General features: G+C 49.6%; 1 protein-coding gene across 2 annotated transcripts in view; it reads right to left on the reverse strand.

Annotated features, from left to right (window-relative positions):
* KCND1 (potassium voltage-gated channel subfamily D member 1) overlaps window positions 1-17,134 on the reverse strand; it is a 69,810-nt gene extending 52,676 nt beyond the window's left edge. Inside the window, exons 1-2 of one of the 2 annotated variants that reach the window (XM_083483017.1) lie at window positions 16,881-17,134; window positions 12,952-14,745 (exon numbers count right to left, since the gene is read on the reverse strand). In XM_083483017.1, coding sequence (XP_083339143.1) covers window positions 12,952-14,066 — 1,115 coding nt within the window. In that variant the 5' untranslated portion in view covers window positions 14,067-14,745; window positions 16,881-17,134. Of the gene's footprint in view, window positions 1-12,951; window positions 14,746-15,792; window positions 16,216-16,880 lie in introns of those variants that run through there. The other variant, XM_083483016.1, reaches the window with a different exon arrangement.
* Between the last annotated feature and the right edge of the window lie 905 nt (window positions 17,135-18,039).

Below are 18,039 nucleotides of genomic sequence, written 5' to 3' on the forward strand. Positions count from 1 at the left end.
TCTTGGTTGGCCTCCTCTGCACACCTTCCAGCTTGTCATTACCCTTCTTATATTGTGGTACCCAGAACTGGACACAGTATTCCAGGTGAGGTCTGATCAAGGCAGAATACATTGCGACTATTACTTCCCTTGATCTGGTCACTATACTTCTGTTGTTGCAGCCTAGAACAGCATTAGCTTTTTTTTGCTGCTGTATCACACTGTTGACTCATGTTAAGCTTGTGGTCCACCAAGACCCCTAGATTCATTTCACATGTACTGCTAGTAAGCCAGGTGTCCCCCATCTTACATTTGTGCATCTGGTTCTTCCTGCCTAAGTGCAGAATATTACATTTGTCCCTATTGAAATTCATTTTGTTAGCTTGGTCCCTGTTTGCCAATGTGTTAAGGTCATTTTGAATCCCGATTCTGTTTTCTGTGGCATTAGCTACCCCTCCCAGTTTGGTGTCATCTGCAAATTTGATGAACATCGCCCGCCTCAATTCCTTAATCCAAGTCATTTATAAAGACATTGAACAACAAGGCGCCCAGGACCTTGTGGCACCCCACTTGTCACTTTTCCCCAGGATGATGAGTAACCATCAATGAATACTCTTTGGGTTCGGGAAGTCAACCAGCTACAAATCCACCTAACAGTTACCTCGTTCAACCCACAATTCACCAGCTCCCTTGCAAGAGTATCATGGGGGTCTCTGTCAAAAGCCTTCCTGAAATCAAGATATAGCATCCTGATCTCACGGTGGCCAACCAGATCCCTACAGGAAGCCTGCAAGCACAACTTGAGTGCAACAGCACTTTCCTCATTTGCAGTCCCCAGCAGCCATTACTCAGAGGTATACTGTCTCCAACTATGGAGCCAGAACATAGACATCATGGTTCTTAGCCATCGATAGCCCTCTCCTCCTTGAATTTCTCCAGTCTTCTCTTAAAACCAGTCAAGTTGGTGACCAACACTATTTCTTGTGGGAGTGAACTCTGTAGTTTTGCTGTGCACCATGCAAAGAAGGACTTTATTTTGCCCATCTGGAATCTCTCGACATCCAGAGTACTTTTGTTCGGCAAAGTGGTAGCAGAGAGATGGGGATGTACCCATTGTTGGAATTCTTATGTTCCCAGACATCATTCGCTACACTGAGTCCATATAGACTCATGGGTAGGCAAACTAAGGCCCAGGGGCCAGATCCGGCCCACGGACGGTCCAGGAATCCGCATGTTTTTACATGAGTAGAATGTGTCCTTTTATTTAAAATGCATCTCTGGGTTATTTGTGGGACCTGCCTGGTGTTTTTACATGAGTAGAATGTGCGCTTTTATTTAAAATGCATCTCTGGGTTATTTGTGGGGCATAGGAATTCGTTCATTTCCCCCCTCCCCCAAAATACAGTATAGTCCACCGCCCCCCACAAGGTCTGAGGAACAGTGGACCTGCCCCCTGCTGAAAAAGTTTACTAACCCCTGATATAGACTCTGCTTAAGCCAAGCCCCTCTCCACAGCACATTGATAAAATACATGTATGACAGCATGTCAAAGGGCACTGGAAAAGTCCCAGTGTTTGCAGTCCCGGTGTCAACGCCAAGAAATATTTCTGCCCGAGGAGCCCCAAGAGAGCTGGGTTGAGACCTGAGAGTACTGGATCATGATGAACTACCGGTTTGGCTCACTGTAAGGCGGCAACTTATGCAAAACTGGAGAGACCTGCCTTGATCCTTGGTGCCTCCACAACCTGGCAGCTAGCACAGCATTCACAAGATGACAGGGTTAATGATTCAGCAAATCCCATCAGGCCTCAGGGTAGCCAAAGGGAGGCTAAAGGGAACTGAACTCTTTCAACTAGGTCTGCTGCTGCTACCTTCCCCTCACTCCCAAACCACAAACCCCATTGATTTCTGCTCAGAGAGTAAGAATTCCCTCCTTCATACATGCCCATGCCTCTTCACAATTAGACAACAGCACTCTCTTGACCTTAATATTTGTCTTCATACATCAAAAAGCACATATTCCCAATAGCAGCGCATCAATTAGCAATGCTATTAAATTCACTGCTATCCACACGCCTCCAAAGATGGCGTACGAAACATAACAAAAACAGGTGAAAATGTACGTAATAGTTAAATAATAAAAATAGCAGAAGACAAGCTTATAATACAATACGAAATAGACCCCATGGCAGAGATCCATTATGAAATCCTATTGGATTAATTTCTAAACAGGGCTCAGATCTGCCCCAGAGTCAGAGCTGTATGTGCCATGATGCTACTTGAGTTCAGAAAAGCCACAAAATGTGGCTCTAGGCACAGAGTTCAGCTTCCTGACTCTCAGAAGCCAAACAGGTGCCTGGATAAAATGCTTTAGTGCTTCACATTGCTCCACGTTTCCCATGACTAACTGGAGAAGAATATACGCAAACAAAGAATTATTATTTTTTTGCAAATGTACTTAGTGTGAATAATTTTAATGTTTGTTTTGAATAATTTTTATTAGGGTTTATAGATAAAAAGACAAAACTTAATATCAAATAAATTTTCTTTTTTTGTCAAAACTAAAACTTTGATCTAAATACAATAAAAACATAAAGAGAAGGGGTGGGGAGAAAGGAATAAAGAAAGAGAAAGAGAGGAATAAAGAAAAAGAAAAGAGGTTAAAAGAGAGAGAGAAATAAAATTCAGAAGGTAAGGGACTTCCAGTTCTTCATCTGTCACTATTATATATATAATTATATATGTCGCTGTCAGAGCTGCTCCCAGATCCTAGCTCACAGAGGATCACGGTAGCCAACGTTCACTTTATAAAAGTCTTTATTGAGTTACAGTTTCCATTTCCAAGCTGCCGCGTGCAGCTCTACGTCTTATAGGCTAGACCGGCGAAGCTCCGTCTGAGTCTCCGCCCCTTGTACACCAACTTAATACCCTCGCCTTACTCCACCTTTTCCGCCTGACCGTTCTTCTCTGGGTCCCTCTGCCCCCCGTGGTCTCTTCCTTCCTGGACTCTTCTGACGCTGACCCCCCGGACCCTCCTGTCTCCTTGCATCGGGCTTTAGGACCTGGCTCCCTTTCCGGGCTGCTTACTGCGCCGCCTTCCTGTGCATTTGAACTTGGCGCGCGCGCCCAACCTTCCACTTTCCGCTTGACCGTTTCTTCGCTCCCCGATGGAGGTGTGGCCACTCCTGACTCATGCCCTCCCCCCTGCTGCGAGCTGCCAGAGCTCGATACCTGACGCCCTTCCTCTCCACTGCGCTCTGTTGGGGACGCTGGCCCCGCTTTCCAACTGCTGCCCTCTGAACCCCCTCTGGCCCCTTCTTCCTGGGGTGTCCCCCTGGGCTCCCCCCTTGCTCTGGCCACTGGCGCTCCTTTCTGTGAATCTTCTGATTCACTGGAAAGACTCGGAGATCTCGGGTCGTCGTCATCACTCATCTTTTCTTCGGACTCCTCCCCCTCGCTCTCTGTTTCCTCCCTTGCCCTCGCCTCTGCTCCTGAACCCCTGACAGTCGCATATATATATATATACAGTATATATATATAATTTGTATGTGTGTACACACACACAGAGAGAGAGAGACAGAGACAGAGACAGAGACACATTCACTTCACTTACTCCAATATAACACCCACAAAGCCACTTTCTATAAACAAAATTATCTTCAATCTTCAAATCCAAATGTCATTATTTCTTTTTCTTTTCCACGCAAAAAGTCTATGAGACATTTCCAGTCTTTAACCAATGTTAATCCTGACTTTCTTCTGATTAAACATGTCAGTTTTGCCATCTCAGCTAAGTCTTCTGTTGTTGGCAATAATGGGTCCTTCCATCTTTGTGCATATCAAAGTCTCGCATGTATTGTTACAAAGTTCCATAGTCCTTTTCTAACTGTATATCCATAAGTCCCAGCAGGAAGAGTAGCGTGAATAATTTTACACAGAACACAGATTCCTGCTTTCTCTGGCGCACAATTTGGATTATCCTGCTACAGAATATTTATTTCTTTAGTGTGGCTTACACACAGTCTGGAAAACAGTAAGATCTTCAAATCTGGAAGCCTTCCACAATAGATAAGATTGGCTGTAGTTTGGGGTACTGAAGGGAATGTACCCTGCACCTCAGCTGAAATATTCCCATGCCTAATTTTTTGTTTGTGTCCTAGTAGTGGAAAGAGATTCTGGGGTTGATGAAACCCATTTCAAAATGCATTCTGTCCTTACAAGAGATTTCACCAAAGCCAAACCTGGACATTTTGAAGAATGGATTTGGTGGTTAGGAGCAAGTCTTATCCTGATAGTCAGCTCTGTCTCAGTCCCCTGACTTATTGTCTTTCTTTCTTTCTTTCTTTCTTTCTTTCTTTCTTTCTTTCTTTCTTTCTCTCTCTCTCTCTCTCTCTCTCTCTCTCTCTCTCTTTCCACATGGGCTTTTGTGGCATTTTGGTATGTGTTGCATTTTATAGTTTTAATGCATTCTCAGGCCTACGTTCCACTCAAATGCTGGGAAACGCACTTCTACCGGCGGGCAGTTGCCAACTTTTGATTTGAAAATTGCTGCCTCCCTAACCAGAGCCAGTGCAGGCTAAGCCCTGGCAGGATGGAGCTGGGGAAGAATCCGCAGCGTTGAGATGGAACCCAGGACTTCTGGCCACAATAGCGAAGTTCTACCTTCACTTGCCAGAGGCAGTATGCCTTTGAATGCCAGTCGCTGTTGCACTCGGGTCCTGTCCGCCGGCTTCCCATGGGCATCTGGTGGGCCACTGTGAGAGCAAGATGCTGTAGGGGCCTTTTGTGGGCTGTGAAACACAAGAGCAGTCAAGTACAACATTCCTAGAGTGAACATGTTTACACATGGGGAGGAATGTTTGTCCAGCCAGCAGGTAGACCTCTTGTTTCCTTCTGGGCTGGGACAGACTTCCTCTGCATGTGACTAGAGGTGGGTGTGGCCTCACCTGTGCAGGTGACAACAAAAGCACAGGGCAGGGCAGCCATCTCTCTCTCTTTGACTACATGCATTGAAGAAGCAATATCTGCTTAGTCAAAGATGCCCTCTTGGCTTCCAGCCAAGAGAGGACAAAGGGACTGTCTTCTTAAGAGATAGTTTCCAGGTATATGTTACTTTTCTAAGCTAAGTCTGCCTTCTGGGATCCTATTGTGAACAGAATGATGTGTGAGTAAACCTTTTTATACTTTTATAGAAGACTGTGTCATGTCTTATCTTTTATGAGGGAATAAGGGGAAAATACCAGAACAGTTATTATAGAGGCTTTAGAGAGCCTGAGCAAACGCATATTGTTGTTAGCTGCTCTGAGCCCGGCTTCAGCTGGGGAGGGCGGGATATAAATAGAATTTTATTATTATTATTATTATTATTATTATTATTATTATTATTATGCACTGCAAGTTTAAAAGGGGGAATGTTACTCTGCTAAATTGTGAACTTGCTAACACAAGTTGGAAAGGCTGTTATCAGACAATATATCCTCTCCTGCATCCCTGAACATTCCCACACCTTTGACCGGATCCAGCAGGCCTATTATTATGTTCTTATTTTCTTAAAAACTAGGCTTGTTATGGGCAGGAAAAGTCTCCTAGCTTCTAAAGGCCACTATACCCCACCCCCAAACCTGGTTACCTGTCTGAACACATATTCGATCAATAGAGTTCTTCCTAGACTCCGTCTCTGCCCCCCCCCACCTGCCCCATCCCATAGCCTCCCTGCCTCCAGCCATTCGCACCCCACTTCGGTCTTCTTCTTGCCCCCCATGCTCTCGCAGCCGACACCCTGCTCTCCGGCAGAGTCTTTTTTTTTTTTTTTTTTTTACATTGCAAGTGTTTGATCAGAATTCCAGTTTCAGTGGCAGCCAGTTCTCTCCTCTCTCCCCAGCTGACCATAAATAATTCAATTCCTACGGGCGCTCCTTCACTGCCTGGAAATTTATTTATTTCATTCTCCTCCCTTTGGTTACACATTAAGTGACTTAGCCCATAAAAAGAAATTACTCAGCAACAACAATAAAAGCTTGAAATTGCTGACCTGGCTGCATCGGGGTTGGGGGAAGCCCAGGGCTGGAATCACCCCCAACGCAAGAGGCCAAGCGGGCAGTTCCCCTTGAAATCCTCCAGCGAAAATGGAGAATCAAAGGGGTAGGGTTTTCCCCCCTAGAGTACAGCAGTTGAGGCTGAGGTGCAGCTGTATCTGGAGTGGTGTGGAGGTACAGGAAGAGACACTTGCATGTTCCTGAATGCCTTTCCTAGCGCTTATGCTCAGGGTGCCTGTTTGCACAGGACTGCTGCGCCAGAACTGCATTTAATTCATTCTGCCATGCATGGAGAGGTTTTGCTAAGTCCTTGGAACCAGTTAGCTGGGCGAGAAAACTGAGTGAATGCTGGTCTACTAGGTGGTAGAGAAGCCTAAAGCAGGGGGGGGGGAAGCTTTGGTCCTCCAGAACTACATCTCCCATCAGCTACTGGGGCCAATAGTCTAGGCTGATGGGAGTTGTAGTCCACCAACATCTGGAGGGTGAAAGGCTCCCTTCCCTAAGGGATCCTGAGAAGCAACATAGCAAGGGGGGCACACAGTGAAGGGGAAGTGGAGGAGGCAGGAAATTGAGAAGGCGCCAATGAAAGGAGGGTGTCTTTAAAGCAGGATGAGGAACCAGTTGCCATTGGACTGCAACTCCCACCATCCCTGACTATTGGCCGTGCTGGCTGGGGCTGATGGGAGCTGGAGTCCAACCATATGGGGTGGGCCACAGGTTTCAAAACTCTAGGACTTATCATCCCAGGGACAAGAGAGGCCCTATGCTGTTGGCAGGATGGTGCAGAGGCAGCAGAGATGCTGTATGGTTAAGGAATGCTGTCCAGGAGTCAGTAAAGCGAAGGCAGGGTACTGAAAAGCAGAGATCTGTCTGTAGAAGCTACCTGTAATGGAGGCAGAAGGCATGGAGAAAGTAAAGACTTGGGCAGGTCTGGGGAACGCTGAACCCTCCAGATGTTGCTGAACTACATGTCCCACAATTCCTGCCTATTGGCCATGCTTGCATGAAGGGCCTAGGGATTTTAAAAATAAAAAGGCTCTCTGCTATTGGTGTGAAGGAATTGGACAGCCTACGGCTCTTGCGAACTTAGGAGACAAAGAGTTGCCTCTTTAGATCCTGAGAGGAGTTCTGTCATTTAAGAGGCAAGTAGAAAGGAAGAATTCTGCTCTGTGTGGCTTCTCCCTACAACAGCACTGTGACCTGATAACTAGTTAGACAGCGAGGCCGAGAGATAGCGGGTAAGTTTTACGTATTGATTGGAATGAACCAGCCAACTGCAGCCAACATGCGTGCTTTGTTTTTTTCTGTTACATTTATACCCCACTTTCCCTTCAAGGAGCTCAAGGTGGCCTGCAAGGTTCTCCCCATCTCCATTTCATCCACACAACAACCCTGTGAGGTGGGTTAGGCTGAGAAATGGTGAATGGCCCAAGGTCACCTAGTAAACTTCACAGATTTGAATCTCGCCTCCCAGGTACTAGTCCAGCCCTCTGACCACTACTCCACACTGCTGTGCTTGCACACACACACACAGACAACATTTGTATTAAAATGTGAGGTAATTCACTGTTACAGATGGAGGGAGTTCCGTTGTATTACAGATGGAGGCAATGAAATTGGACTTGCCCAGGTGGTGGAAGAAGACTGGAAGAAATTTAAAGACTACTTGCAGAAATACTGTAAAATTAATGAATGTTAAAGGGATGTTGGATTGAAAATAAGCGGTATTGGTAAAAAGATTAATAAGAATATGTAAATACGGATTGACAATGGTTGAAAATATATAGTTATAATAGGTTAAGATATTGAGTAAAGATAAATGATAGAGGGTAAGGATTTGCTGAATTAACCATGTGAACTGGAATACAAAAAAGGGGTGTGTGAGGAGGTCAGGAAACAAGTAAATGAAATATAAGATATGAAAATATTGATCTTTTTTTACTTTTTATGTATTTTGTCTTTGTATTTCTGTATCTCTTTTTCTTTTATTATTGCTATTCTTTTTATTTCTTATTTTTAATTTTGTAACCTTTTATTGTCTGTAAAATTTCAATAAATATCATTTAAAAAAAAAAAAAGAAATTGGACTTGCCCAAGACTTTTCTACCAGTCATGGCTTCCTCCAAAGCATCCTGCAAGCTGTCATTTGTTCAGGGTGCCGACCTCAAAGACCCATAACAAATAACAGCTCCCGGGATTCTCCATGACTGTTAAGGTGATGCCAGATTGCTTTGAACGTACAACTCCATGACTGCGTTGGCTTTTGACTCCAGATCTTTGTGTTTTTGTGAGGTGCAACAACCAGTGCCCTAGGCCGTGCCAGTCCTACTGCAAGGCACTCCGCAGGAGGCAGAAGTGAGATGGGGCTGGTCACCATTAAGGGCTTCCTGTGAAGCAAAGGGTACAGAAAGGGAAGGGCAGGTGGTGGCCTCACGGATGAGGAATCGGGAATTGCCACTGTTAGGCCAAAGGAGCTGCAGCCCTCGGTGGTTCTCGTGATGATAGTGAGCCAATGTTAATATTCTGACCGCTTAAGGTAAAGGTAAAGGGACCCCTGACCATTAGGTCCAGTCGTAACCGACTCTGGGGTTGCGGTGCTCATCTCGCTTTATTGGCCAAGGGAGCCGGCTTACAGCTTCCGGGTCATGTGGCCAGCATGACTAAGCCACTTCTGGCGAGCCAGAGCAGCACATGGAAACGCCGTTTACCTTCCCGCCAGAGCGGTACCTATTTATCTACTGGCACTTCGTGCTTTCGAACTGCTAGGTTGGCAGGAGCAGGGACCGAGCAACGGGAGCTCACCCCATCGTGGGGATTCGAACCGCCGACCTTCTGATCGGCAAGTCCTAGGCTCTGTGGTTTAATCCACAGAGCCAAGGTATCAGACTGCTAAAGGCGAGTCTGCACTCACCCAGCATAAAGGGAAAGCGATGCAGGAGGGCAAGATGGAAAGGAGCCAGCAAAGATTGCAGTGAGACACAAAAGAGACTTTATTCAGAGCGGAGGGGGGTGGGTTGTGGAAGAGGATGCCCAGGACATCTGCCTTTGTGGCTCAGCTCCAGTGCGGGGTGTTAGGGGGGGTTGAAAGTGGCCAGGGCACCTTTAGGCCCCTCTTTTTTGTGGAAAAGGGACATCAGCAGAAGCCGAAGCCGCTGTTCGTTAATGCGCTTCAGGGTGTATTGCACAGGCAGCTCATCAATGCTGGGAACTGGGGGGGTGTTTTGCAGACAGCGGGTGCCTCGCTGGCACACGCACAGGCGAGTTATTAAAACTTAATTGAGCGGATGGGAACAAGGCAGCTAATTAAAGCTTCCCAATAATGGGAACTGCTGGGTTTCAGGAGAGGAGAGAAGGGGCAGGAACCAGGGCTCCCAAGGTTCGATATACCTCAGCTCTGAGGGCTGGGAGAGGATGAGGAAGGGCTCGGGAATTGTGGCTTGGATTTATTGAGGATTGTAGTTCTCAGCAGAGGCCTAGTGGGGGCTGGGGAAGGGGGGAGCCAAGAGTTCTTGCTAGCTCAGCTGCTGACACTGGGGAAATGTTATAGCAACCAGTGGATTCTCATTAAGTTTGGACAGGGCAATGTGTAAAAGAAAGATGATTCCTTTTTCCATCCTAACCGGTTGCCACCTGTTTATCGCCTGCTCCTCTGCCGTGAGCTCCCATCAATCCTGACCCAGAGCCCCAGCCTTTAATCTGGATTTCCAAACCAAGCCTCAGTTTGTCCCAGCTCTGCAGGAACCGGTTTCCCTTCACTGGCTTGAAATGTGCAGAAAATGCCACTGCAGAGGAATGCTGGTTCACTGGGGAGGGGAGCATACTCCAGAGTGGCTCTGAACAAGCGTGCTCCTTCTGCCCTATAGCCCTATAGCCTTATTACTGGCTGTCCTATTACCTCACTGAACCGCAGCCTCCCCTTTGGGGTGCAGAAGATCGGAAGTCACCTCCAATGGCTTCCTCAGCTCATCCATCATCCAGACTCTCTCAGCCTCAAGCAGAGCAGCAGTTCCAATTGGTAGGATAATAAATAGCCCCCTCCCACCCGTCCAGCGATCTGGGAAATTGCTCATTCATTCATTTATTCATTCATTCCCTGATCGGAAGCAGGCCAGAAAACATTCACAGAGGCCAGCTGGTACCCCGCAAATTCCTTATCTTGTCGCTTCCCTCCCTGCGACGATGAATTCTAAGCCATAACCTAGCCTGGTCCTTGCATCTGTTTGGAACAGCAGAGCACATGCGAAAAGTATCTCTGAGCATGTGCAAAGTGCCTGGAAAAGCAGGGGTTGCATCTAGATGTGGGGGGGCAGCAAGGCTGGAGGAGGCTGTGGCTTGCACCTAGTGGGATGGGTGGCAGGATCTGCCCCTGTGTGGCATGTCTGGTATGGCAGTTGATGGACAGGGAAGTGAGATCTGGCCGCCAGCAAGCGCTCAGGCCAGGCAGTACCATCTGCTGCATTATAACTTTATAGCACTTTTGGTAAAGCAGCGGCACCCCACTTTATTTTTTCATATGGGATGGGCACTGAGAGAAATTGCATTTTACTCCTTTGCCTGGAAACTCTGAGAAAGAGGTCAAAACCCATGACACAACAGCCGGAGACCCAGGAACCCTAGATGGGCAAGCATTATGTCTCAGCTGCCAGCACCTGTCTATCTGTTCAGATCCCATTCCTCTCTGATTTGTAGACAGGACCCTGCTCCCCTCCAAATGTGGTGGGCTTCAGCTCCCCCCCCCCAGTTGGCACGTCCAGTGGTCAGGGGTAGTTCAGCATCACCTGGCGGTTCCCCAGTTCTGCCTTACGGATTCCTTTTTCTCACAGTCAAGATCCACCTCTGCTCCTTCCTTCAAGCAGCACTGAGATGCTCCCAAGGCAGTAGGGCATAGTGGTTAGAGTGTTGCCATCAAGCTCACTCTGGGCCAGGGGCACTTCCCTCAGCAAAAACCTACCTCACAGGGCTGTTGTAAAGATAAAATGGGGGAGTGGGTAACCCCCATGCTCCCCTCTCTTGGAGTTTCTCAAAGGAAGGTTGAGAAGTGCAACAAATTGCCCGGCCTCCTGCAGTCTCAGTGCACTGTTATAATCTCTCCCAGATGGAAGCTGATGGGTTTTAAATCTCACCAACTTTGATTCAACACTGAACCCCTGACACCTCCCAATAACAATAAAACATCCTCGTTCAGTTGGGAATCCACTTGCGGGCCATGCAGAAATAGACGGCGCCAGTGATGGATGCTTCATTAATATATGGGGTACAAGGAAGCCCTTTGTTAATCATCCTTGGTCGCAGAGCCTCCAAAAACACTGTCTGCAAATCTAGCACAGAAAACATTCCAAATAATTCCCCCCACAGAAACACACATTGCATTCATCCCTCGCTGCTTCCTCCTGTCCTTCTGTTGCCCCTTCGGGCTCTCTAAATTGGTACTGTAAACTCTTTGGGGCAGGGGCTTGTCTTTTACTGAAGGTACACTGATGGCACGATATTAATGCAGCCCTAACAGAGCCCTGAAATAAACTGGAAAGTGAAACATTATGTAGAAATCTGATGAGACACCAGATTTTCTACTCTTGTTCTGATGTCATGGAAGATATCCAGCAGAGTCCAGACAAAAAGTGAGGCAGTCAATTGGCCCAGGAAAGCAAATCCCTGGAGGCGGCCCACATTCTGAAATGCCAAAATTCCAATACTGTACCAGTTTCTGAGGATCAGACATGCACCACACACACAACGACAAACACCCAAATCAGTATTTGATTTTTCCGCAGGAAGGGAACCATGCTAAAATGAATATATCCAAATTCAGGATTCCAGCGTGAAATCTGAACAGGGAATACCTGTGCTACAAAACAGCACAGCAACTGCTTGCAGTCCAAGCATGCCAGAAAACCATAGGGGAAAGGGAGGGTATGAGCATTGCACTGAAGGAAATGCTATTTTGGGAGGGGCTTGATAAAGTTCTCACCCACAGTAGACGCAAAAGTGCTTCTCTTTCCTTGGAAAACGCTCCCTAGTCCCTGCCTTCCCAGCCCTTTCCCGCAATCTGACTCTTCTTCCCACCCCCACCCATATTTATCTTCGCTGCTTCTGCTTCCTTGGCACCAGCAGACCACCCCACCCCATCCCTTGCTGGTTCCCTTCTGGGCACCTCCCCATCTTGCACAACACTTTTTGAAGGGCTCCTTGCAAGACAGTGCCACACAGCTACCTGGACCATTCAGGTGTGAGGGGCCATGTTCTCTTCCCCACTTGGGGACTGTCAGAAATCTGGACCGCTTTTCTGGTGTTTTGGTGGCTGAGAGAAAGCTAGGCAGACCCAGTTCACAGAATGCTTGACTTTAATGTCAGAACATTAAAGGAAAGAGAGATGGCCCACTCCCAGCTGAACAGAACCCTGCTTTCCCAGCATAGGCTTGTGTAGGGTCTCCATGCTTATCCACCTCCTAAGCACTTGGAACTTGTTTCCAACTTGGAACAAGGGAGATGCCGTCTATGCTGGTGCCACCAGAGCAGGACTTCAGGGCAGAGGTCCAGGGCTCCACTCAGCAGAATGAGCAGGAGGGCCTCTGAATGCAGCAAGGCTGGTTTACCACATGTCGAGGTAAGTAACGCACATCACCATCTCAAGAGGGGCTTTTCCATAAGGCCACTTACATCAAGAGTCTAAAGTGACTTTAGTGCACCAATAGATTCACTTGTCTCATTGAGCTAACATACCTCTATGGGAAAGCCCTCAAATCCCATTGTCTGGGACCAGTCTGGGTCAGAGGTGCTTTTGGACAAAGCAAGGGTGCTAGTGGTTGGCACAGCCATCAAGAGGTCCACGTGGGGATTCTGGAAATGAGGTTTCCAGGAGTGCAGGGGAATAATGTTGCGTTGGTGGGGAACCAATGCCAGGCCTCTGGGGATTATGTCAAGGATGTGCACAACTCACCCAAGTGTGGTCATGGTGACGATGGTGTACCAGAAGGCAGCAGGGATGCTGGTGAAGTTGGTGGACGCAGTGCCCTTCTCAGCATAGAACATAACGGTGGCAAAGATTATGATGGCCATGGTGAGCGAAAAGAGCAGGAAGCCCAGCTCAGAGGCACAGCTCTTGAGGGTGTATCCCAGGATCCTCAGCCCTTGCGAGTGGCGCGAGAACTTGAAGATACGGAAGACACGGAACACCCTTAGTGTCACAAAGGCCCCGCTGACATTCTCGTTTTCTGGCATCACCAGCCCAATGTAATAGGGCATGATGGCAACCACGTCAATGATGCTCATCACGCTCTTCATGAACTTGAATCGGCTTGGGGCGGCAAAGAGGCGCATGAGATACTCAAAGGTGAAGATGAGGACGCAAGCTGTGTCCATGCAGAAGAAAGCCTTGGGGAACCGATCTCCACAGGGCAAGTTCTTCTTCCTCCCAGGAGAGGGCCGGCATGGGATGGTCTCCACCACATTGGCAATGACTGACACGGCAATGAAGAACCCAGTCACATAATAGAAGACCAAAGCCATGGTGCTGGTGTGGGGGTTCTCGAACGCTCTCCAGAGCCGCTGTCGGAAGGTGCTGTCCGGAGGCAGGCCAGTGTCATTGGTCATCTCTGCTTCTTCATCCTCAGCGAGGCGCTCGGCATTCTCCTTCTTGCGGTCACGATATTCCTCCAGGCAGCAGTCGCCGATGAGCTCTGGGATGATGCCGTAGAATGACAGCTCTTCGTCGAAGGCCTGTATGCACTCCTGGCGGGGGTAATGGAGTCTGCCAGTGCGGTAGAAGTTGAGGATATGGCGGAACATCTCTGGGTCTCGGTCAAAGAAGTACTCCTTGCTGTCTTCATCAAAGAAGAATTCCTTCTCTGAGCTGCCCAGCAGGGTATCCGGATAACGGTCCAAGGTGTTCTTCCAAGTCTGGAAGCGTTTCCCGCTGACGTTGACTACCAAGATCTCATCGTTGCGGCGTTTCTTGTCAGCAGGAGGCTTGGGCATGGGCTTCTTGGCCAGTGGGAGCCAGCCCACAGCTGCTGCCCGGGCAAAGGGCAGCCATGTTGCCACCCCTGCGGCCATGTTGTACACAGTTAGATAACAGAACCTTTGCTAAAATGTCTCAACATCCAAACTCAACTGTGCTCTAAGTATTGTCCCAGGAAAAGCTTTTGATAAAGCGGCTTTCTCTGAAAGCCTTCTTGAAAACGTTTCTTTGCTCAATTATCGCCAAAAATCAATGGAGCAGAGGGCCCCATCATCCAGTCTAGTTCTTGTCTCAGACATCAAAATCCAGGTCTCCCCAAGAACGAAGGATGTTATTCTCCCCAGCCAAGGTCTTTTCAATGGATGTTAGCAAGCCCCATGGACCTAGACGCCTCCCAGTCAAACAGCATCCAGGGTTTTTCCAGGCAAGATGCCTCCTTACTGTCAGTGCTGATAACTTTAGGAGTTGTGGGCAGAGGTCAAAGGAAGGCAATGCAGGTAAGTGTGATCATGCTGCCCACGGTCTCTCTGGTGTTCAGCCCATGTGGCTCTGTGCATTGTGAACAACAGCGGAAACTCCCCTCTGAAAATCTGCAATGTACGAATGCTGTACTGTATTCCTCTGCTGCTGCTGCTGCTGCTGCTGCTGCTCTACTAATTCTTTCTTCCTGGCAGGAGAGAGAATGTATAGGAAGAGAGAAAGTATTCCTGGTGTGGGAGCAGTGTCAGAGAAGGGGTCTCAGTTGATATGGTCACAGGGGTAGATTACACAATGCTGTGATAATGGAAAAAAGAGAGACAGGGAAGAGAGAGAGAAGTAAAACTATGTGAGAGAAATAATAGTGTGCAAGGCTGCAATTTTTGGACTGAATGCGGCAGTTCTGAAGTTATAAACTAGCCAAGTTTCAAAAGCTGAAAATAAGAAAGGTTTTATGTGAAATATCCATCACAGTAGCTGTTAGGGGATGAGCAACTTGAGACCCAGAACCCCTCCTCTGTTTGGGGGCAAGAAATGGGGATCCACGGACTGGGCAGGATGATGGAATCCAGGATGATGGGATCTAAGAACAGGGTGGTTACTTGAGATCAGCTACTTCTAAGTAATCTCCCTCCGGTTCTAAGCTGCTTTGAGTTGGAGGTTGGGTGGCTGGAGGAGCCAGGGCTAGTTTCATATTGGGAAAGGAGTTTGAAGGGACATTTAAGGAAGAGAGTATGAGAGCAGTTAATAATACTGTGTCAAAGAAGAGAGCAAAGGTTTTGTCAAGAAGGAGTTTGGCAGAGCAGGAATTTGGCAACACAACAAGGAGTTTGGCAAAGCAAGCTGCAAGGGTGCCTGGAGAGTGAGCAGGGGCTCTCCCTGTGAGCAAGCAGGCAGCCCCAGAGAAAGAGGGTGGAGAGGAAGGGGTTCAGGGTCCGAACAAACTTTCCCATTAACCCTTTGTCTCCTGAAATCTCCGACCCTCAAACCCTTTTCTCTTCAATTTGGTTTGGCGAGGGCGGTAGTGAATCTACATCGCTTTGTAGACAGGAGTAAACAACGTGAAATTTTAAAAAAAAGAACAACCCCCCCTTTCCCAAGATTTGGGGAGCGTGAGATGGAAATTAAGAAAGGGGCAGGCAAATCTCTAGCACAGGGCGTGGAGGGGGGGAGAAGCACGCAATCAAGGGATGGGGAAGGGCAAATCTGTGGCGGGAAAGGGCCACATTCGGGGGAAAGAGTTGTCCCCGTGGGGAGGGGGGTGGCGAACCCATGGGGCAAGGAGGGCAGAGGGGCACATCCGTGGGGCGACGTGCCGCGGGTCGCTGATCTCCATCCTCTTACCCCCTGGGTGCTGGCTCTGTCCCGGTAGCAGGCAGCGGCGGAGCGTCCGCAAACCCCGGTGCGGGGCCAGGGGTGTCCGGCTGTGGGGTGCCGGGCTGCCCCCCGTGCGTGGGCGAGAGGGCTCCCGTTGCCCCCGACGGCGCCGATCCTCATCGCTCCCCTTGGCTCGCCCGTCTGACTGTGCCGCGCTGCCTCCCTCCCTCCCTCCCGGCGCCGCGTGTGTGTGTGTGTGCGTGTGAGTGAGGGTGTGCGCGGGTGTGTGTACGAGCTGCATTCGGCAGGGAGGGGGCACGAGCGAGCGGTTGGCAGAGGCGAGTGGCTGCATCGCAGGCGGCGGAGGCGCGCACCCCAGGCAGCGAGCGCACCGACCGACTGGGGACCAGCAGCAGACGGAGGCGAAGGAGGGGACGGGAGACGCAGCCGGGGAAGGGGGCTGGGGGGCGGCGGCGGGGGGAGGATGGCTGGGCAGGAGGAGAGGAAATGGGTGGACCGGCGGGCAGGCAGGTCGAAGTAGGCAGACAGGCAGAAGTTCAACTGGAGAACGCAGAGAGGAAGGTGAAGAAAGGGGGTTGGGCGGGAGAGAATCCCAAGGGGCAGGAGGCTGCAGAAAGGATGGAGATGGAGAGAGAGAGAGATCTCAGCAGGATCACGAAGACATTCAAGGCTGCAGCCTGGTAGTCGCTGGCAGTGGCGTAGCGTGGGGGGTGCAGGGGGGGCCGGCCGCACCGGGCGCAACATCTGGGGGTTAGGGTTAGGGGGCGAAAATCCACGGGTTAGGGGGCGCAAATTACATGCCTTGCCCCGGGTGCTGACAACCCACGCTACTCCACTGGTCGCTGGGCTAGCCAAGGAACAGCTCGGAGAAACGGAATGGCCGGAGAAGCAGAGAGGACGCGAGAAACCCCGGCCAGGAGGATCGAGAGAGACTTGGGTGGGCGAATCGGAGCAAGAAAAAGCAGATCCACAGCCAGAGCTGGAAACGTGCAGGAAGGGGAGATGGAGATGCGGAAGACGAATGGAGAAAAGGGCGCGCGGGGAGGGCGGAGGAAAGAAGGAGAGCGCAAAAAAAGAACCGCAGGAGAACTAACTTGGGGTCTTGGAGACTCGAGGCGCGAAGGAGAGGAGGCGGCCTCTCCAAGGCGCCAGGCAGCGACGGAGGGACCCAGGCGGCGCCCTCCTCTTCCTCCAGCCCTGGGTGCCTCTGCGCCCCTCGCCTCGCCAGACAACGTCCAGCTCTCCCCTCGGCGCGCCCGGGCAGCCGGGATTTCCCCGTGCGCAGCCGAGGCGACTTTGGATCGCGCTCCCGCCGCGCGTCGCCTTTAGGAGCCTCGGCAGGAATTTCAAATTTGGTGCCACTCAGGATTGGGGGGGGGGGAGGAGGGAGGGGGGTGTCATCCGCACGCCATGGGGAGGGGGTCAGCTCATCGTAAGGAGCAGCGCCAAGCCGCCCCTTGGGCTACCCCCCACCCAGCCCCACCTGCCGGCCCCTCCTGCGTCCTTTTCTGCACGGCTTCTCGCTTTAGGAGCAGCCTCCCGGGATCGTCCCGAGAGCGCCTCCTGTGGAAGCCGTGGGTACCGCTGCCCTGCGGTACAGAGCCCAGCTCCCTTCTCCTGCAGAGCGGCGGCGTCCCATCCTAATAGAAAAGGCCGCCCGTGGAAAGGATCTTCTATTATTATTATTATTATTATTATTATTATTATTATTATTATTATTATTATTTGTACCCCGCCCTCCCCAGCCAAGACCGGGCTCAGGGCGGCTAACACCCGATATAAAACAATTGATTGAAATACAACTTGAAAAACAAGATTAAAATACACCATTAAAACATTTAAAATGCAACCTCCTTTAAGTGGAAATTCAAATCAAAAACTTTTTGGGGATAAAAACGTCAAGTCTTCACCAAGGCTGGTCCTACATGGGCCAGAAAAAAAGCCAGGGAAGTCCCCAAATAGGAGTTCCATCACAGAAAGAGAGAGAAAGGAAAAAAGAAAGAGGGGGAGGGGATCAAATTGATTCCAAGCCAAAGGTCAGGCGGAACAACTCTGTCTTACAGGCCCTGCGGAAAGAGATCAGATCCCGCAGGGCCCTGGTCTCATGAGACAGAGCGTTCCACCAGGCCGGAGCCAGTGTTGAGAAGACCCTGTCTCTGGTTTAGGCTAATCTGACTTCCTTAGGGCCCGGGACCTCTAGATTCAGCCGCGGAAAGTGGTAACTCGCTGGTGCCCACTGGAGCCCCCCAGTAG

This window comes from Podarcis liolepis, assembly GCF_965112155.1.
Source record: "Podarcis liolepis genome assembly, chromosome: 17".
Classification (NCBI taxonomy): domain Eukaryota; kingdom Metazoa; phylum Chordata; class Lepidosauria; order Squamata; family Lacertidae; genus Podarcis; species Podarcis liolepis.